This window comes from Carlito syrichta, unplaced genomic scaffold (assembly GCF_000164805.1).
Source record: "Carlito syrichta isolate Samal-C Ts95f unplaced genomic scaffold, Tarsius_syrichta-2.0.1 Scaffold169268, whole genome shotgun sequence".
Lineage (NCBI taxonomy): Eukaryota > Metazoa > Chordata > Mammalia > Primates > Tarsiidae > Carlito > Carlito syrichta.
In genome coordinates, this window is record NW_007113364.1 from 87,816 (window position 1) to 108,669 (window position 20,854).

The window sequence follows — 20,854 nt, forward strand, 5'->3', positions numbered from 1 at the left end:
GAGATGAGGTCTCGCCTGCCCAGGCGGGTCTCGAACCCACGGGCTCAGACAATCCACTCAACTCAGCCTCCCAAAGGCATGGGATTACAGGCTGAGCCACCGAGCCCGGCTTTAATTTTTTAATTTTTTGTAGAGACACTGTGTTGCCCAGGCTGGTCTAAAACTCTTGGGCTCAAGCAGTCTTCTTGCTTTGGCCTCCAAAATGCTGAGATTACAGGCATGAGGCACTGTACCCATCCCCGCTTCTCCTTTTTCTAATAAAGACTAGTCATTGAATTTAGAGTGTACCCTTATCCAGTATAACCTCATGTTAGCTAATTATGTCTTCAGAGACTCCATTTTCAAGTAAGATTGCCTTCTTCTGGGGTTCTAGGTTAACATGAGTCTGGGGGACACTATTCAACCTGGTAGGACCTCCTCACAGGCTGTTGTGAGGTAAATACCATAAGTGCATACTGTGCGTGGTGCAGTGTGCAGCAGGTGGAAGGCACTCGATCAACAGTGGCCTTGATGTCCCTCTTCCCTCCCCTTCCCTCTACTCCTGGCATCCTATGACAGTGAACCAGGGCCCTTGCCCCAGCACCCAGGTGTCTCTGTTACTCCCCTTGAGGTACTTGAGCCATGTCTGGCGTCGCTTATTGGCAGCTGAGTTAATGCTGAGAGAGCCAGTCATATCTGGGATGATCCTTTCCTCAGAGCCTGACCAGGGCACATAGAGAAACAGGCTGCTCTCCCCTCAGACTTTGCAGCTGTTTCGGTTGCAGCCACTTGGGCTGACCCATTGGCCAGGGGAGCTCATACCCTAAGACTCCCATCCAGCCCTATCTCATGCTCCTCAGACCTGAGCCTGGAGATGAGTAGGGAGGGCCACTCCCCAGGCCTTCTGGGATAGCTGGGCTTGATACAGGGGACCGAGGTGCCTTTGACTCAGCTACAGGGGTGGATCTAGCTGTCTGCCGTGAGAACATGTGCTGGGCTCAGCTGACTAGAGGAGGTTGCTGCCTGCCCTCCCCTGGGTGTGTGCAGAGTTGTGGATCCAGGCGTGGAAGGGAGTAGTGGAGAGGGCACCATCCATCACATGCTTCTGTCACGGCCAGCTCACGGCCGAGGGATGGAGCCAAGATGGGCCTTGTCAGCCACCAGCAAGGACATGAGAAGGGCTTGCATGACCTCCAGGAAAACAGTGTGGCTATGTGCATTCACACTTTCATCATACTCTGACCTAGGAGTTCCATTCCTGAGACTGTCAGAAGAGTTCCCCCTCCCATGGGGGCGATCACGTGCCTGGAGACATCTGCACCAGCGTGGGCCCAGGGCCTGGGCACCCACAGGAGGGCAGCAAGTGGTTATGTCGGTGGTGGGGCCTCTTGGTGGACGTCAGGCGGCCATAAGAGGAGTACATGGAAAGACCATGGAGCCAAGATAGAAAGTCTAATAATGGACTGGGTGCAGTGGCTCGTGCCTATAATCCCAGCACTTTGGGAGGCTGAGGTGGGAGGATCGCTTGTGCTCAGGAGCTCAAGAGCAACCTTGGCAACATGGGAAAACTCCATCTCTAAAAGAAATCTAAGAAAATGAGCACCTATAGTCCCAGCTACTTGGGAGGATTGCTTGAGCCCAGGAGGTTGAGGTTATGGTGAGCTAGGGAGACCCTGACTCAAGAACAAACAAAAGCCAGTAATGTGCTGATTAGTATTTTAAGGTTAGGAAAGATAATTTATACAGGCCCAGTGTTTTAACAGAACATCCATATAAGGAAAGACCGAGTAGGAGTAGATAGAAAGGCTTATCTATATATATATTTTGAATTGGAATCTCACTCTGTTGTCCAGTCTGGAGTGCAGTGGCATGCTCACGGCCACCCTAGCGTCAACCTGCTGGGCTCAGGCATCCTTCCACCTCAGCCTTCCAAGTAGTCGGAACTATAGCCATGGGCTACCACACCCAACTAATTAATTTTATTTATTGTAGAGACAAGGTCTCGCCAAGTTGCCCAGGCTGTTCTCAAACCCGTGTGCCCAGGCAGTCCCCTCGCCTTGGCCTCCCTAGGTGCTGGGATTACAGGCTTGAACTACCACACCCAGCCTATATTTTTAAATTGATATATGATCATTTTGGTTTAAAGAAAAAGAGTGGAGGGCAGGAAAGGAATGCCATCTGGGGCAGAGCCTCAGCCTTGCAGCCCAACCTGAGATGGGCTGAGTGTCCCTGCAAAGGGTGTGAACTAGGAGGGTGGAGGCAGGGCTGCTGGTGGTGCCTCGTCCAGTAATGGTCCCAAGGTTGTCTGTTGTCCTTACCTTCAACATGAGGCCTGCTGGGGCCAAACAGCCCATATCCAAACCACAGCAGGCCATGTGTATCCACACCTGACGATCTCTGTCCTCCTGTGGAAACAAATTCGGCAAACACAAGACCTGCTCCTGAGTGGAGCTCCTGTTGGGCAGAGAAGGCTCTAGCCACTGAGGGGTCAGCGTGTGCTGGACATGCTGACCAGGGGGAGGTTCCACAGGGGAGCCAGGAGCCAGTGACAGACTCTGAAGACAGAGTTCCTCTTGGGTGCTTGGCATGTTTTCTTCCTGGTTGTACCTGAGGATGTAGATCTCTGTATCCTGCTATTTATTGTTTTTGAGTAAGGGTCTCACTCTCTTGCCCAGGCTGGAGTGGACACAGTGGCACAATCACAGCTCATTGCAGCCTCTGTCTTCTGGCTTGGGGTATCTTTCTACCTCAGCCTCCCAAGTAGCTGGGACTACAGATGCACAGCACCGTGCCTGGCTAATTTTTTTGGGGGGCGAGGGGATTGGAGTCTTACGTTGTTATCCAGGCTGGAGCATAATAGCATGCTCACTGCCACTGCAGCCTCGACAGGCTGGGCTCAGGTGACCCTTCTGCCTCAACCTTCCAAGTAGCTGGAACCACAGCTGCACATCACCATGCCCAGGTAATTTTTTGATTTATTTATTTTAGAGATGAGGTCTTACCAAGTTGCCCAGTCTCAAACCCCTGGACTCAGGTAGTTCTCTTGCTTCCACCTCCCAAAGTGTTGGGATTATAGACGTGAGCCACCCCGGCTGGCTTAATTTTTAAAAAAATTTTTTTGTAGCCATGGATTTTGCTATGTTGCCCAGGCTCGTTTTGAACTTCCAAGTTCAAGCAATTCTCCCACCTTTGCCTCCTAAAACATGTTCTGCCCTGCACAGTCCCATGTATTCCACATTCCTTCCTACTTCGCCACTTTCATTCTCCATGGAGAACAGCAGTATCCCTCGCGCATTCCCAGTTGGGTGTTCTGGCTCCACGTCTGTTTTCTTCCGCTGCAGGTCCCAGAAGGAGAGCTCATGGGGCCCTGTGGGGTGGACAGTTGAGACCAAGAGGCGCTTTCCATCCCACCGTCTCAGCCTTGTTTCCCTCTGTCTGCACCCAGGCAAAGAGGCCATGCTGCGGCAGAAGGACTATGAGACGGCCACCTTGTCAGAGATCAAGGCCCTGCTCAAGAAGCATGAGGCCTTCGAGAGTGACCTGGCCGCGCACCAGGACCGCGTGGAGCAGATCGCTGCCATCGCGCAAGAGCTCAAGTAGGCAGCCTGGCAAGATCAGGCGAGGTCTTCTCAGCTGCGGCGGGAGGTGGGGGTGGGTGCCCAGATGGGAAGGGTCATTAGACAAGGCATCCTGGTGAGGAGGGAGCTGGGACTCCCCGCTTCCTGTTGGGGCCTCCGGGCTCACTGCAGCAGGTGCAGGAGCAGACAGTGACTGCCGTGGTGCTCAGCTTTCTTGTTGGGCCCCTGCGGCTTCCTGCCATGGAGCATTGGGGTGAAGGCTGGTGTCCCCTCCAGCCTGGCCAAGGCTGGGGCCGTGGGGAAAGAGACTTGGCCTTTGGTCGCCTTCCTGCTGGTCTCCTGAGCACCAAGGTGGTGGGGGCGGGGAGGGGCTGTCTGGAGGTCTGATGAAGGCCTGACTCTTTCATCACCACTAGAGCCCTGGCCCCAGCCCGAGGGAGCTGGGCCTTGGAATTAACCCGGGTTCCCTGTTCCTTGTTTCTTTCCTCCCCAGTGAGCTGGACTACTATGACTCACCCAGTGTCAATGCCCGTTGCCAAAAGATCTGTGACCAGTGGGACAATCTGGGGGCCCTGACTCAGAAGCGAAGGGAGGCCTTGGAGGTGAGGGTCCTGAGGGAGAGCCAGCAGCTCTGGGGATGAGCGTGCCTTCCTGCTCCTTGGCTCTCTGGGCTTTGGGTTCCCCGGACCTCCCCCGTCCTCAGCCTAACTGTGGAAGGTTCACTTGGGTATGGGGTTTGCACCAGGCCCTGATGGCAAGTCCTCCTCTCTAGCCCTAATATAGCTCACCTTCCCACTTCAGTGCACTTAACAGCCCAATTCCAACCCTTTGAGAGCTTTTTTCTTCCATGAACCAGAGCCATGGGGGGCGGGCCCGGTGATTGCTGTGAGGTGGTCTGTGTACCCGGCAGCACCCGGCAGCTCTTCCCCAGGAAGAGCCTGTTCTTTCTGCCTGGCTTCTCCAGTGCTTTAGAGCTGCACCCCTTGGAGCTTGCTGGAAGGTTCTGGGTGTGGGTGGGGGTGATTCTGGACATCACTCTGACCCTCTCCCCGCATGTGAATCTCCAGCGGACAGAGAAGCTGCTGGAGACCATCGACCAGCTGTACTTGGAGTACGCCAAGCGGGCTGCGCCCTTCAATAACTGGATGGAGGGGGCCATGGAGGACCTACAGGACACTTTCATTGTGCACACCATTGAGGAGATCCAGGTGAGCCCACCCCACCCTCCCCTACCCAGCCCATGCCCCCAACACACACACACAAACACACACATATACCTCACCAGAGCTCCGCCAGGCTGCACGTCCCCATAGGCAGAGGGCTGAGGGCAAGCCTTTGAAGGGTGTTGTAGACTAGAAAGCTTTGTGTTTAATTCATCTTGACTAGGTAACATATACACATGGTACGAAACCCCCAAAATAAAAAGGATGTACAGTAAGGGCTCCCTGGGACCCTCCCTTAAACCACAGGGCTCTCCCCAGAGGTAAGCGTGTGACCACAGTCTCTGCATATACAGGTAAATATGTTTTTTCCATGTTCTCCTGCACCTTTGTTTTAAAAGTGAGAAAGCAGGATTTATTGAGAGGACAGAAAAGCTCCCACAGTGAGAGGGGTTGCCCCTACCTTTCTTTTCTTTTAAACACAAAATTAGCTTTTATAATATACTATATCTCAAACCTTGATTTTTGATTTATTTATTTTGGTGCTCAGTTCAAATCAATTAACAGTTTCCTCAATCTTTTATACAGCTGCAGAATATTAAATTGATTTTTTTTTTCCTTTTTTTTTTTTGAGACCAGATTTCACTCTGTTGCCCAGGCTGGAATGCAGAGGCACAATCTAGCTCACAGTACACTGTATATAGCCTCAGCCTCCTGAGTAGCTGGGACTATAGATATGTACTGCCATACCCAGCTAATTTTTAAAATTTTTTGTAGAGATGTGGTTTTACTATGTTGCCCAGGCTGGTCTCAAACTCCTGGTCCCAAGAAATCCTCCTACTGTGGCCTCCCAAAGTGCTGGGATTATAGACATGAGCCACCACACTCAGCCCAAAGTATTAGATTTAAGTTTTTGTAAAATGCTAAGGAAGCCGGTGTTGGGGAGGTGACCTGGAAGCAGACCTCTGGGGCACTTGTGCCCCTCATTTGTGTGAGAGTAAAGGCACCAGGTGGTTGCTGTCCCTGTCACCAGCTCTGAGGAGGAAGCTGTTGCTTTGATGTCTGTCCTTTGCTTCCCATGGCCACCCCTACTGTCTGGTTCTCAGCCCCTAGGATCTGATTTGATGCCTCTAGGCCTCCCAACTGTTATGGGACCCGCTCCCGAGGCCTCCACTCCCACCTCCTCCCCGGGACCTTACAAGCTGTCTTTGCTTCTCCCACCTGGGAAGACAACAGTCCTGTGGGTGACTGTGCTGGTCCTGCTTCCCCTCTGTCCAGGGCCTGAGCACAGCCCATGAGCAGTTCAAGGCCACACTCCCCGATGCGGACAAGGAGCGCCTGGCCATCCTGGGCATCCACAACGAGGTGTCTAAGATCGTCCAGACCTACCACGTCAACATGGCGGGCTCCAACCCCTATACGATCATCACGCCTCAGGAGATCAATGGCAAATGGGACCACGTGAGTTGAAGGGCGGAGGGCTGAGCCGTTGTAAGTTTCATGAGGGCAGAGATTTTTTTGTCTTTTTTCGCTGTTGTTAATTGATTTTCATCAACTTCATCTATTTATTTATTTTTGTGTAAGAGTCTCACTCTGTCACCCAGGCTGGAGTGCAGTGGCACAGTCACGGCTCATTGCACCCTCGACCTTCTGGGCTCAGGCAATCCTCCCTCCTCAGCCTCCTGAGTAGCTGGGACTGCAGACACGTGCCATCATGCCTGGCTAACTTTTTGAATTCTTTGTAGAGATGAGATGTTGCTATGTTGCCTAGGCCAGTCTCAAACTCCTAGGCTCAAGCAGTCCTCCCAACTTGGTCTTCCAAAGTGATGGAGTTACAGGCATGTGCCACCACACCTGGCTAACTTCATCTTTTCAATTGTCACATCATGAACTCAATATTTGTGCAAATATCCAGTGACTGTATTTCCGGAACAGGTCGATCCCCTTGCTCCTGTTCCATGCCTGAACAGCCCTTCCCCCTCATGGCTTCCCCTCCTGGCCTGTGGGGCAGGTGACTGGCCCATCCCCAGAGTCCTATGGTTGTTTCCATCCAGGTACGTCAGCTAGTGCCTCGGAGGGACCAGGCGCTGACGGAAGAGCACGCCCGCCAACAGCACAATGAGCGGCTGCGCAAGCAATTCGGGGCCCAGGCCAATGTCATTGGGCCCTGGATCCAGACCAAGATGGAGGTGTGTCTCATCCTGGGAAGCAGAGCCGCACCCCCGCTGCAGCACCCTCCCAGCCAGCCCACCTGTTCCCCAGGCCCTGGTGGGCAGACCCTGAGTCCACAGTGGGCCTGCTGTCCTCCAAGGGCTGTGGAGGCCCATGTGGGGAAGGCCAACGTCTGACCTACACAAGGACACCACTAGGGACAGTCCCACAGGAGGCTCAGCTCTTGAGAGCTTGGCTCCACTTAATCCCTTGGCGTCTCCCATGTACCGTGTCCCCCTCCCCCATGACTGCCCCTCCAGGGCACTAAACCTGGCCAGAGAGGATGGTGTTCCCAGAAAGAGAACTGAGCCCTGGTTCTAGACTTTTTTGCTGAGTTGTATGGCCAGATAGTGGGTGCTGTAATGGTCAGGAAAGGGGCACTGCTTGCCCAGAGCACAGCCTCTAAGCTCCATGAGGACAGAGACCATGACTTCATGGGCCCCACCCCCAAAAAACACATTGTGCTTAGCAGATGCTCAGGGAATACCTGCTGGTATTCGTGACAGAATTTCGTGGACAGAAAGTGCTTTAACAAACAAGGCTTGTTTATGTGGATGAATGACAGGCAGAAGTAGGCTTTGGGCAGGGGTGGGTGGGTTTAGATGGCCAGGGCAGGCATCCCGGGAGGCAGAACAGCAGTAGCAAGAACATGTCCTCTAAGGAGGCAGGCAAGGTGTGGGAGGCCACAGGGGTCCTGGCCCAATAACGTCCCTGGGATGGGCATGGCCTGGGAACAAGGCTTGGCAAGGGGATTAGAGTGGAAGCAAAGGAGTGGACATCGAGGCTAACACCCAGCCCTGCATCCCCTCCCTGAGGCTGGTGGGTAGCCAAGAGATGGGTTTTCCCAGCGGTGGCCGTGCTTGCTAGACGCCTCTCCATACACCGTCTATGGCTAGGTGTGTTGTGCTAAGTGTGTCTCGCTGATGGCGGAGGGTGGCCTCCCAGGGGCTGGGATGGGGCTGAGAATTGTCGGAGGGGCTAGCCTGAGATTTTAGAGGCTCTGTCCACCACGGGAGCAGTGGGTGGACTGACCAGGCATCTCCTCCGGGGAGCAGGAGATCGGGCGGATTTCCATTGAGATGCACGGGACGCTGGAGGACCAGCTGAGCCACTTGCGGCAGTACGAAAAGAGCATTGTCAACTACAAGCCCAAGATCGACCAGCTGGAGGGCGACCATCAGCTCATCCAGGAGGCACTCATCTTCGACAACAAGCATACCAACTACACCATGGAGGTGGGTGGGCGAGGGTGGCCGCCCATCTTCCTTGGTCATGGTTTTGCCTCTCCAGTGTCCAGTGCCTTCTGGTTTCCCAGGGAACCTGTTGTGAATGCTCATTTCTAGGCCTCATCTCCACAGCTCACTGCCACCTTGACCTCCTGAGTAGCTGGACCTATAGGCATGAACCACCACGCCCAGCTAATTAAAAAAAAAATTTTTGTGTGGACTGGGTCTTGCTATGTTGCCCATGCTGGTCTCAAACTCCTGGGCTCAAGCAATCCTCCTGCCTCAGCCACCAAAGTAGCTGAGACTATAGGCACATGCCACACACCTGGCTAATATTTTTATTTTTTTCATAGAGACATGGTTTTGCTATGTTGCCCACACTGGTCTTGAACTCCTATACTCAAGCTGTCCTCCTACCTCAGCCTCCCAAACTGCTAGGATCACAAACACGAGCCAACACACCTGGCCAAGAATCTATGTATATATATTTTTTGAGTCAGGGTCTCACTATCACCCAGGCTGGAGTGCAGTGGCATGGTCATGGCTCACCACAGCCTTGACCTCCTGGGCTCAGGTGATCCTCCTGCCTCCCAAATAGCTGGGATTACAAGTGTGTGCCACTATGCCTGGCTAATTTTTTTGATTTTTTTTTTTTTTTGGTAGAGTTGAGGTCTTCTTCTGTTGCCCAGGCTGGTCTTAAACTTCTGGGCTCAAGCGATCCTTCAGCCCAGGCCTCCCAAAGTGCTAGGATTACGGGCAGTAATGTAGATTTTTTATTTTTTTAGCGGTAACTAAGCTTTCCTGGGAAGGAATCTAAATTTTTAGTAAGCACCTGGTGATTCAGGTGCTGGTGGCTCCAGAAACTGGCTTAGGGTACCTGCTTTCCATATGATGACTTGCTTTGATTGTAAAAGCATGTGCACATGGATACACATGTGTGTGTACATATATGTCTGTGTAAGTATGTGGCTGTGGGGTCAGAGACTCAAGGAATCACTCATTGTCCCTTAATCTTCCCTGCTACCAAATTGCCCTCTCTCCTGATCCGGCCCCTCTTGGCCTGGCCCCTCTTGGCAAGTCTGGTCTCTCCCAGGTAGAGACCACCCCCCAGCCCCTTTGTCATCTGGGCTCCTCTGTCTTGGTGGGTTGTGCTTGTCGCTGGCGACCCTGGGAAGCCACACTGAAGGCTGAGTTTGAACTGCTCTGGCTGTCAGACCGGAGGGGCCCAGGCCTGGGACCTCCCTGCTAACACCTTCTCTTGCCCCAGCACATCCGTGTGGGCTGGGAGCAGCTGCTCACCACCATCGCCAGGACCATCAACGAGGTGGAGAACCAGATCCTGACCCGCGACGCCAAAGGCATCAGTCAGGAGCAGATGAACGAGTTCCGGGCCTCTTTCAACCACTTTGACCGGGTGAGGGCCCCTGCCACGCTCTCTCGGGGTAGCCCCCACCCCTGCCCCAGGGCCCTGGAGGGCGCTGCCCTGGGTGTGAGACAAGGAGGAGCCGCTGTCTGTCTGCTCTGACTCGGTGCACCCCACACGGCCGGCCTTGGGATGCCTTGTGTGCCCCGTGACTCCCAGCTGTCCTGAGAGAGTGCTCGTCTTGTGGGTGGAGTGAGGACCTCTGACCCTCGTTCTTGCTCTCCTACCTTGAGGAGTTGACCCTCGAGAGAAGGCCTGTGTCCCCTGGCTGTGGGGACCATTCCTTGTTCTGCCTCAGGGAGCAGAGGAGAGATTCCTCCTGCCCTGGCCTGGCCCCACCCTGGCGACCTCTGGGCACTTCGCTGGGGACATCAGAGTCCTTGCTCCTGGGTTCTCATCCCAGCCCTGGGTCAAGCCGGGTTTTCGTGGGCGCCCCCTTCCTGGTGCCCTGGGCCAAGGGATGGCCATGGGGTGGGAGCATGGGCTTGGGGGCAGTCACCACCCTGCCTGCTTCACGGCCCTCCTGGGTAGGGGATGCCCCTTGGGATGTGGTATGGGGCAGGGCACCTCTCAGGGAGCTTCTCACCTTTTGGCTCATGGCGCCCCCACTCCCGCCCTGTTTCCTGGAGCAGGGTTGCGTGTCAGCAATGGGAGGGGTACCCCAGCCTCGTCCGTGTCTAACTGTGTGCACTTTTATTTCCCCTCCTCCCCGCCCCACCCTCCCGTCCGCATGCTCCATCCCATGTCTCCCCACTCACGCCCCCCTCCCCCGGGGCATGCCCCTCACGGCCTCCACCTCCCTGGCACCGCATGGCTCGCTGCCTGGCGCACCACGGCCCCAGGATCACTCCGGCACACTGGGTCCCGAGGAGTTCAAAGCCTGCCTCATCAGCTTGGGTTATGATATTGGCAACGACCCCCAGGTACTGGCCTCCTGCATGGAGCACGCTCGGGGTGGCATCTGGCTGAGAAGTAATGCGTGTTTCCTTTTTCTCTTCTCTCTGTCTGGACCTCCCTGTCCCTCTCCCATGGGCCGTGGGCTCGTCCTGTCCTTCTGTCTCTACCCGCTCTGTTTTGGTCTCCTTCCATGACTCCATCTTTCTCCCTCGTTTTCTTTCATGGAAATCTGCCCGGTGCCCACCATCCTCTGTCCTCTCTGTTCTTCCTCCTGTGGATGAACTGTCGGACCCCCTGGCCTTGTCACCTCCTCCCTGTGGACGTTTTCCCGAATGTGTGCGTCTCCTCCTCCTCTGTCTCTCTCTTCCTGACCCCGAACCATGAACCTCGTCCTCCCCTCTGGCCCTCTGTGCCCTGTCTGCCTGGCCCCGGGCCGGCCCTCCCTCCTCCTGCTTCCTGAACCTCCTTGTGTCTTGGGGCCACTGCCCCCCACAGAAGAAGACAGGCATGATGGACACGGATGATTTCCGCGCCTGCCTTATCTCCATGGGTTACAACATGGTAATGTAAACCCTGCCCTCCATCTGCCCTGGTGAGGAGGCAGCCAGCTGGCAAGAGAGGATGGGTCTTGCAGTACAGGCTGGAGGCCCTCAGGATATGGGCTAACGTCCCAGGAAGCCCAAGGCTTTGGTCCCTGGGGAAGATGGCTCCCTGAAGGGCTGGCCCCACTCGGGCCCATGTGTGTCTTAGAGGCCTGGCCTCCTGGGCTCTGTCTCTGCCTGTTTATCTTCTGGCACTGCCGGTGTAGATGGGGCTTCCTCACGCCCACTGTGGGCAGCTGGCAGGAAGGCTGGTGGTTTAGACATTCCGGGTTTGGGGCTGGCTCTGCTTCATCTCATACAAAGCATGGACACATAGACATCTACCTCCACCCAGCAATGACGCGGGGCAGGCCTACTGTGGCTCTGCCATTGCCCCAGACACCCCCCCTTCTGTGGTCTGCCCCCCATGGGGGCTTTCTGAAGGAGCCAATGACTCCTGGGCCACAGTGCCTTAGGCAGAGCACAGCTTAGGGCAAGGGTGTGGGACTAGAGCAGTGAGTCTGGGAGTAGACCCACCTGCTTCAGAGGAAGGGAGGGGACCCTGCACACCTTTTGTAAAGGTTAAATGAAGGACACTGTGCACATGTCTGGCACATAGGAAATAGCTTGGGAAGAGAACAGACTTTAGAGCCAGACTGTGGAGTCTGACTCCCAGCTCTGCTGCTCACTGGCTGTGTGACCCTGGGCAAGGCACTGAGCCTGGCTGGGCCTCAGGTTTCTCATCTGTACAGTGAAAAGAGTAAGATTCCTACCTCATTTTGTTGTGGTGAGGAGTAAATGATTAAAACCTATAAGGCATTTAGAATAGTGCCTGGCGTGCAGTACATGCTGCATAGGTATTGGCCACTGATCCTGTTGTTGTTGTCATTATTGTCAGCATTATTACTCGTTCCAAGGGGACTCCTGAGCTGGTCTCCACTGTTGGGTGTTATGTCCCTGTTGTGCCCTCAGGACAGCCAGGGTTAGGTCCAGGGGCCACCGTGTCCTCCTCTTCCTGCCCCAGGCTATTCCAACCCCCTAGGGTCTTTGGGTCCATATGGGAATATTCCCAGCAGGCTGTGGGCTGACAGGCCTGGGGTTGGTGTTCCTGCAGGGAGAGGCAGAATTTGCCCGCATCATGAGCATCGTGGACCCCAACCGCCTGGGGGTGGTGACATTCCAGGCCTTCATTGACTTCATGTCCCGTGAGACAGCTGACACAGACACGGCAGACCAGGTCATGGCCTCCTTCAAGATTCTGGCTGGGGACAAGGTGAGTCTCCCATGGCATGGGCACTGTGCTGGGGTGGCAGGTACTGGCTAGAACCTGGTCTTGACGGGAGAGGGTTGGGACATGAGCCCCTTGACCACCCTTTCTTCTGAGGCACCTTTCATTGCATGGCACCTCTACCCAGTTTTCTAATGTCTTGGGCTCAACTAAGGTGTCAGGACACAGTATTCGTTTAAGGGGTCCCCTGCCAGGGGCACTGTATGTCAGGACCCTTATAGCTGTGAAGAAATGGCAGGTGGAGGACAGCGTAGTGTGGATGTGATCTGAGAACCCCTGGGACTGCCCCTCGCAGCATCCTGGACACAGGCATGGGGGCAGTGATCAGGGAGAGGGACTGTGGGACACAGGAGGGACGTGCATCTCTCTCATTTTCCTATTAGAGCAGTGGTCTGCTCGGGTTTCCAAATCACCTAGTACCCTGCAGGGCCTCATCTGACAGTGGGCAAGTGGGAGGGATGCAGAGGGACTGTCTCTGTGGCATCCAGAGTCCTGTCCAAGTCTCAGCCATCTGTCCGAGGTGGTCAGGGGTGGACCTGGATGTCACTCAGACCCACAACCATCTCTAGCCTGGGGACATGAGGGGATCTTTGGGAGCCACAGACCCCTCTGATATTATATAATAGACTCAATGAGATTCCAGAAGAAATTGGGCTGAGGGTGGGGTTCTAGGAGCTGGGTTTCCTTTCTGTAAAATTCACAGGCTAATCCTTATGCCATCCTTCCTTCAGAACCGAAAAGATACAATTGCAAAAAGCAAATGCCAACAGGGAGGGAGTATAATTCCTAAAATGCCTCAATCTGTAAGGGAATAAAGGCTGAACCTCCAAAGAGGTCCCTGAAGGTCTGATTTAAATCCAAGGACACCTTCACTTGAGGTATAACCCTTTGGGACTGGAAGGATCCCTCAAACCATCTAGTTGAAGTGCCTAATTGTGTAGAGGAGGAAAACTGAGTCCCAGATAGGGGCCTGATTGACAGTGACAGCTCCACCCTCCCTCATACTGGGTCCTGGGGACTCTGGCAGAAGTAGGTCATGGGGCTGAGAGCTACCTTGTGGGTCAGAGGGCCTGAGTGGGCTCTCTTGGACTCTCAAGCTCCCAAAAGAAGCGACTTCCAAGTAGACCTGTCGGAGGCAAGACCAGGAAGGAAGAGACCTAAACTGGAGCTGTGTGGGTGGGGCAAGGCCCGCATTTCTGCAAACGTGATTAAGACAGCCTGGCCAGATTTTGGATGCTAGCTGTATCAGTAATGCCCAAACCTAATGGTCATCTTACTCAGGAGGCTGAAGTGGGAGGACTGCTTGAACCCAGGAGTTCAAGACCAGCCTGGGTAACAAAACAAGATCCTGTCACTACAAAAAATTTAAAAATTAGCTGGGTATTATTGTGTGCACCTTATCGTCTTGGCTACTCAAGAGATTGAGGGGGGAAGATTGCTTGAGTCCAGGAATTTGAGGTTGCAGTGAGCTATGATTGTGACACTGCATTCCAGCCTGAGTGACAGAGTGGGAGTTTGACTCAAAAACAATTAGACTCTGGCCAAGGTCTCCAGAGAGCCCAGTGGAGTGGTATGGGAGCCACAGGACCTATAAGGTCTGCCAGTGTCTGCTACTAGTGCTCCAGCACGTGATCACTGCAGACTGTGTGGTGCATGAGAGGGTTGTATATAGGTGTAATTAGCACATTGAAGTCGCTTGGAGAGAGGCTGAAGTGGTATCGAAATGGAAAACGAGGTGATCTTAAAATACATATACGTACACGTACAAATGGGTGGATGTGGGCAAACCTATATGTCCACACACCCAGCAGTACCAGGAGGGAACCCACATGGAGACGGACCCGGCTTCCTCTCTGGCCGCTGGGTTTTACGACCCTGCCGCGCCACCGCGCTTTCCGGCCTCCCCTTTGCGGCCACGCTGACTCCACTCTCTTCACAGAACTACATCACCGTGGAAGAGCTGCGCCGGGAGCTGCCGCCTGACCAGGCCGAGTATTGCATCGCGCGGATGGCGCCCTACACCGGCCCTGATGCCGTGCCTGGGGCCCTGGACTACATGTCCTTCTCCACGGCGCTGTATGGCGAGAGTGACCTCTAGCCCTCCTTCTGGCCACCCTCGCCCGCGCTGGCCCTCCCCGCCACGGGGGCTCCAAGCCGGGCCACGTGGCGTCCAGCTTCCCAACCCGCCAAATGACAGTTTACAAAATTATTTTCTGCAAAAAAGAAAAAAAAAAGTTATGTTTAAAAAGTTAAAAACCAAAAAAAACAAACAAAAAAACCTACATATTTTATTATAGAAAAAGTATTTTTTTCTCCACCAGACTTAAATGGAAAAGAGGAAGAATTAACTATTTGCACCGAGATGTCTTGTTGTGATGTAGGAAAATAACCAAGCACAAAGTTCCACTCCAGCCTTTTTACTGATTTTTTTTTCCTTCTGTCCGTTCCATCTGCTGTATTCATTTCTCCAATCTCATGTCCGCCTTGGTGTGGGAGTTGGGTAGGGGGTTCTTTGTCAAAAGGCACATGGGTGCATGTGTTTGCTAGCTCACTTGTCCATGAGAATATTTTATGATATTAAAGAAACTCTTTTGAAATGGCTGTTTTTAAAGAAGAGAATTTATGTGACTTCTCATTTTTAAGTCCCTTCAGTGGTATGACCAGTCTCTCTCAGCATACACTTTTGAAAAAAACGCCTGTTAAGATAAGACAAGGCAGGCTGGCGCAGTGGCTCATGCCTGTAATTCCAGCACTTTGGGAGGCTGAGGCGAGAGGATTGCCTGAGCTCAGGGGTTCGAGACCAGCCTGGGCATCTTGGTGAGACCTTGTAGAGACCTTGTCTCTACAAAAGATAAAAAAATAAGCAGGGTATGGTTGCACGCCCCTGTAATTTCAGCTACTTGGAAGGCTGAGGCAGAAGGATTGCCTGAGCCCAGCAGGTTGAGGCTGTGGTGGCCATGAGCGTGCCACTGCACTCCAGCCTGGACAACAGAGTGAGACTCCGACCAAAAAAAAAAAAAGGCAGGGTACTGTGGCTCATGCCTGTGATCCCAGTATTTGGGGAGGCTAAGGTGGAAGGATCCCTTGAACCCAGAAGTTCCAGACCAGCCTGGGCAACACAGTGACAACTCATCTCTATAAAAATCAAAATCAAAAAATTAGCCTTGTGCGATGGTATGCGCCTGTAGTCCCACCTACTGGGGAGGCTGAGCGGGGTGGATTGCTTGAGTCCAGGAGGTTGAGGCTGCAGTGAGCTGTGATCATGCCACTGCATGTACTCCAGCCTGGGCAACAGAGAGAGACCCCCGACTCAAAAAATAGGACAAACTTGGAGAGTATGGACAACTTTGACACTGCTTGCTGCAGATCACATTAAAACAGCTCTGTGGTGACAGCGCCCTTGTCTGCTTCCTGCTTGCTATTTCCTGGAAGTGTGTAGGATCCGGGATGGTGTGAGCACCTGTGCCCATCCCCGCATGTGTTTGACCCTGTTGTGTTCAGGCTTCTTACACTTCAGTTTTTTCATTTTGCAGTGGAAAAGGTGATTTCCTCACAGCTCTCCTGAGAGTCAGACGTAGGTCATGGGTGTGCAAGGGGCTTCTCAGTGATAAGCCTTGCCTTCTTTCAGTTTCCACAGTGTCAAGCAGCTCTGTGGCATCTGTATGTTCCCTACTCCACTCCTTTTTGCTGCGGGAACAGCTTGAGTTGTCTCATTACTGAGTCACTCACCCCTTTCTGTTCAGAAGGCCCCACAACAGCAGCTGTCCGGGGCCACCTGGTAGCTTGTCGGAAATGCAGAGTCTCAGGCCCCATCCCAGAGTACTGAGATAGAGTCTGATTTTACCAGCACCCCTGGGTGAATTGTGGGTGCTGCTCTAGCGTCTCCCATTTCTTTCCTTCTTAGCTGTCTCCTCCCTGAGACTTCTTTACTCAAAACTCACGACAGTGGAGACTAGCATTACTAACGGCAGGTCACAGTCACAAAAATGCACCTTAGCTGCTGAAGTCATGGATGTGTGCTCAGGTTATGACTGAGTTTAGGAGTTGAAGCAGCTTGGTGTAGTGGTTACAGGGAGTCGGGTCTGTGGGTCAGACTGTCCTTTCCAAAGCAGGTAAGTTGTGTGCTGCAGTTTCCTCGTGTGTTAAGTGGGGATAGAGATGCTATTGTAAAATGAATACTATAACATAGAGCTCATAGGATGTTTCTTAGTGCATATAAATGTTAGCTGTGCTCAGTCCTAAACGGTACGTGTCAAGGAACTCGAACCTGATTTGGGTGGGGGAATCTCTTAAAAATGGAATCTTCAACATGATATGTTTCCTCAGTTAAGGAGACTAGGGCTCCATCAGAACTCTTGACCTGAGACCAGAGATGACACTCTTCGGTGTGAGGCCCTGCTGTTGAGGGATTTGTTCATGGGGTTTGTGGAACACCTGAGCCCTGGGAAGCAAGATGCGGGCAGGAGAGGCTGCTGGGGAGGAAAGGTATGGGGAGAGAGGTTGGCATCTGCTTTGGGAAACCTTCCTGTAGATTCTACCACGGGCTGTTCAAAAGGTCAGTGCATGCTCAGTGTGGGTCTGCTGTGGTTGGATCTTCATGGGGAAAACGACAGGACAAAGCCAGAGCCTGGTCTCCTGAGAGTCAATCCTGTAAGAGGAGCTGACACCCTGGTAGCTGTTTACATGCAGTCTAATCAAGGGTAGAGTGGTGTGGGAACTCAGGAGAGGGACATTGCTCATTTTTTTCAACGATATGTAAATTATTTGAACAAAAGTATGTCCACTAAATTATTCCATAAACTAAAATTTTAATCTGTTAATGGATCAAGATTTTTATTTTTATTTATTTATTTATTTAGAGTTGGAGTCTCACTCTGTCCCCCAGACTGGAGTGCAGTGGCCGCTCCCGGCCACCACAGCCTCGTCCTGCTGGGCTCCGGCAATCCTTCCGCCTCAGCCTTCCAAGTAGCTGGAACTATAGGCACGCGCTACCACGCCCGGCTAATTTTTGATTTATTGTAGAGATGAGGTCTCGCCAAGTCGCCCAGGCGGGTCTTGAACCCGCGGGGTCAGGCAGTCCACTCACCTCAGCCTCCCAAAGCACGGGATTACAGGCTGAGCCACTGACCCCGGCGGGTCAAGATTTTTAAAACCTAGATTCTAAAGTTTTTAAAGTCGTTGTACACATCTTGTTATCATGTACCTTTTCCCATAAAGATCACACCCTTGCTTGTCCACTGTTAACTCAAACATTTAACAGGTTAAATTTCCCCCAAACAATTTCATTTGCAAACTCATTAAATTTCTTTAAACATTGTAAACCATATTTACAAGTTTTGATAATTCTCTGTGACATAGACCCTCGACTCAGGTCTATTCAAATCCAAGTAGCAGTCTTGCTCGGCACAAAGCAGTTGAAAATACTATAATTGTAGAAAGCCAAGTGCCCCTGACCAGGCTGATGCTGTTTACCAACCATCCATTCCCCTGTCTCCAAAAGTTGTCACATGTCTAATTTCCATTGCACATTAGAGTAAAAACGACGAAGCTAATTTATACCAGATTCTCTTCCATGTCCGAGCACTTGAGCCCACAGGTGGTCATGATGGGTATAAGACTACTGACAGCATTAGTGCCAAGAGCTCATTTTACATATTTTTAAGTAGGAGTTTTAGAGTCCCTAATACTGGCTGCTAGGCATTTGGACCACAGGTTCAGAATTGTGATCTGTATCACTTGGGGATTCCAAACCACTACACAAGATGAGCGCCCAGATGCTTCCAGGAAGACTCCATCCCAGGCCAGGTGAACTCAGGCTGCCTGCGCTGGTTCCAGGGCTCTGAGCCCGGGCCTGTCACCCAGCATTTGTCTTCCACCCACTGCACCACTCGCCCTGTTTGCATCGGAACCTGTTTCCAGCTGACTTTAGTGATTGGGCAAATGGAGTCTTCCCTGACCAGGTGGCAATTCATGGCTCTCAGCCCTGCACCTCTTTCTTTTGTATTTGTATCTGCTCTGACCAAACCTCTGGAGGGACTTTGTTGGCAGCCTCAGGAAGGCCAGTCTTTGGCTCACTTGCTCTTTCTCCCTTCCTCCATCTCCCTCTCCTTTCTTTTCTCCTTCCTCTCTCCCTCCTCCCCCTCTCTTCTTCCCCTCCCTCCCTCTCCCCATCTCTCTTCCCGCTCCCTCTCTCAGTCCCTTGACAAAACCCTGTTCTGAGCACCAAGCCCGGACTGTTGCCTGTCTGCTGCCTCCTCCGTCGCTGGGCCAGCTCAGATCTGTCCCTTAGTCCAGATTCCTTCTAGTTCTAACTTCTCCCAGAAGAAAGAGAGGAGCCCTTTCTGATTTCACAGGCGGTGGAAGTGGGGTGTGCAGGAGAGACTCCAAGGGAGCTTCCGCGGGAGCCAGATGAGGATATCCACAGGTGTGAGTGTTGGGAAGACCTTTGGGCTTAGGGTCCAGCTTTCCCATTCAACAGAAAAGTCGAGGCCTGGGAGCATGGGCCGCCTACCCAGGGAAAGGTGGAGGCAGGGCTGAGGTGAGGCCTAGGTCTCCTGACTCTAGCTCACATATGGGACAGCAAGGTTTGGGGCCAAGGTGCCGGGGAGGGGGTTCTTTGGTGCCACATCCAGTCAGCATGAGATGATTGAATGCAATCACCCCCAAATGTGCCCATCCCGGTGTCATTTGCAGAAGGTGCCCTGTAGCTAGTAGGTTGTGTGTTGGTTGAGACCCTTCTGGGTGCAGGAGACACAAAAGTCAACCTAATGCTATAAAGCCAGAAGGACAGGTTACTGACTGAAATAGCAGAAGTCCCCAGAGATGATGCTGGCCTCCCAATGGCTGAGGCCAGGGCTCCCATGACACCTGCAGGGCCTGCTTCCCAAAGTTCCTCCCTCTGAAGCAGCAGAATGGTGGCAGTGCATCCCCCGCTGTGGCTACAAGTCCAGCACAGATGCACTAAACAAGGAGTGGGCCAGGCGCAGTGGCTCATGCCTGTAATCCTAGCGTTTTGGGAGGCCGAGGCGGGAGGATTGATCGCCAGCCTGGGCAATATAGTGAGATCCCACCTCTATTAAAAATAAATAAATTGGCTGGGTATGGTGGCTCACACCTGTAATCCCAGTGCTTTGGGAGGCCAAGGTAGGAGGATTGCTTGAGTCCAGAAGTTTGAGACTAGCCTGGACAACATAGTGAGACCTTGTCTGAATAATCACAGTTTTAAAAAGGAGTGGCATCCACTGGAGGAACACAACACGGTAGCCTCAACCCGGGCAGTGGGATTCATCCTTTGTCTTGGGCCTGGCCTAGGTCGTGAGTTCCCAGGAGTGGAGTGTGCAGCCCCTTGCTGCCACCTGGACTCAGAGCAGGGACATCAGGAACCCTTATCGTGAGTCTCCTCCACCTGCCCTGGGGTGACAGGAGGAGCTGGTTGTCCAGAGGGCAGGTCAACACCTGGCATGACAGCCATGAGCTCGGGGAGGGATGGGCGCCCAGCCCCCATCAGGGAAAGTGTGTGCTGGAGCAGAGGCGAGGGCCACCCCCAGCGACGGCTGTCCCCATCCTGTCACGTCCGTCCCACCTCTCAGTTGCTCCAGCAAACTCCACCAGCTTCTTTGAACCTCGTCTCTGAGCCCGGGCCCTGCCGGAAGCGCAGGGGCCACCCCGCCGGGGAGGGGCAGACTGAGGAAGTGGCCACCAAGGCAGCCCCCCTCCTCGGGTGGGGATCGGGGACCCAGTCCCCTCTGTCCCGGGATGGATGGCCCCGAGGTGGCAGCGTGGGCTGTTTCTTGGGGTTTCTTTCCTCGGGTTGCAGGGCAGGTGCCCACGCCCTGCTCCCTGCATCTGCCCCCCCAAACCACAGGTGGAGGAGTATGGGGTCACCCAGGCCAGGACACAGGCCTCTCTGGGACCAGTGAGGAGAGCGACCTCACCTGGGAGCCTGGTGTAGACCCTTGAGGTGGGCTTGGGAAGACCCCCATCCCGCTCCTCAGCAGGACCTGAACCCTCATGCCTGGGGGCTGGAGATAGTCTCTGGCTGCCGCCCCTCCCTCAGCTGCCTCGTGTTCCTTAAAGGGCAGCCCCCATGGGGGTGGGAAGGTGGGGACCTCCTGGCGCGGGCAGAAGGGGTGGGGTCCTGGTGTGCAGGCAAGTGGAACCGTCACCTGTGGAGACCCAGGCACCGGGGAGAACTGGGCAATTGGGGAGACCTGGGCACTTGGGGGAGAACTGGGCGCCTGGGGAGACTCGGGTTTAGGAGCAAAATCCTCATTTTATTTATTTTTTTGAGTTGGAGTCACTCTGTCGCCCAGACTGGAGGGCAGTGGCCGCTCCCGGCCACCGCAGCCTCCACCTGCCAGACTCAGGCGATCCAAGGCTCAGCCTTCCAAGGAGCCGGAACTACAGGCGTGTGCCACCACGCCTGGCAAGTTTTTTTGATTTATGGTAGAGACAAGGTCCTGTCAAGTTGCCCAGGTTGGTCTGGAGCCCCTGGACTCAGGCAGTCCTCTC

At 53.6% G+C, this 20,854-nt stretch overlaps 1 protein-coding gene across 3 annotated transcripts in view; it reads left to right on the plus strand.

The window, feature by feature from the left end:
* Nucleotides 1-14,940, plus strand: part of LOC103252684 (alpha-actinin-1) — a 48,517-nt gene extending 33,577 nt beyond the window's left edge. Inside the window, exons 11-21 of one of the 3 annotated variants that reach the window (XM_021709228.1) lie at nucleotides 3,425-3,575; nucleotides 4,051-4,159; nucleotides 4,625-4,765; nucleotides 5,996-6,178; nucleotides 6,772-6,906; nucleotides 7,984-8,163; nucleotides 9,422-9,568; nucleotides 10,420-10,500; nucleotides 10,970-11,035; nucleotides 12,170-12,328; nucleotides 14,283-14,566. In XM_021709228.1, coding sequence (XP_021564903.1) covers nucleotides 3,425-3,575; nucleotides 4,051-4,159; nucleotides 4,625-4,765; nucleotides 5,996-6,178; nucleotides 6,772-6,906; nucleotides 7,984-8,163; nucleotides 9,422-9,568; nucleotides 10,420-10,500; nucleotides 10,970-11,035; nucleotides 12,170-12,328; nucleotides 14,283-14,441 — 1,511 coding nt within the window. In that variant the 3' untranslated portion in view covers nucleotides 14,442-14,566. Of the gene's footprint in view, nucleotides 1-3,424; nucleotides 3,576-4,050; nucleotides 4,160-4,624; nucleotides 4,766-5,995; nucleotides 6,179-6,771; nucleotides 6,907-7,983; nucleotides 8,164-9,421; nucleotides 9,569-10,419; nucleotides 10,501-10,969; nucleotides 11,036-12,169; nucleotides 12,329-14,282 lie in introns of all 3 variants that reach the window. The other 2 variants (XM_021709229.1, XM_008051276.2) reach the window with 2 other exon arrangements.
* The last annotated feature ends 5,914 nt before the right edge of the window (nucleotides 14,941-20,854 follow it).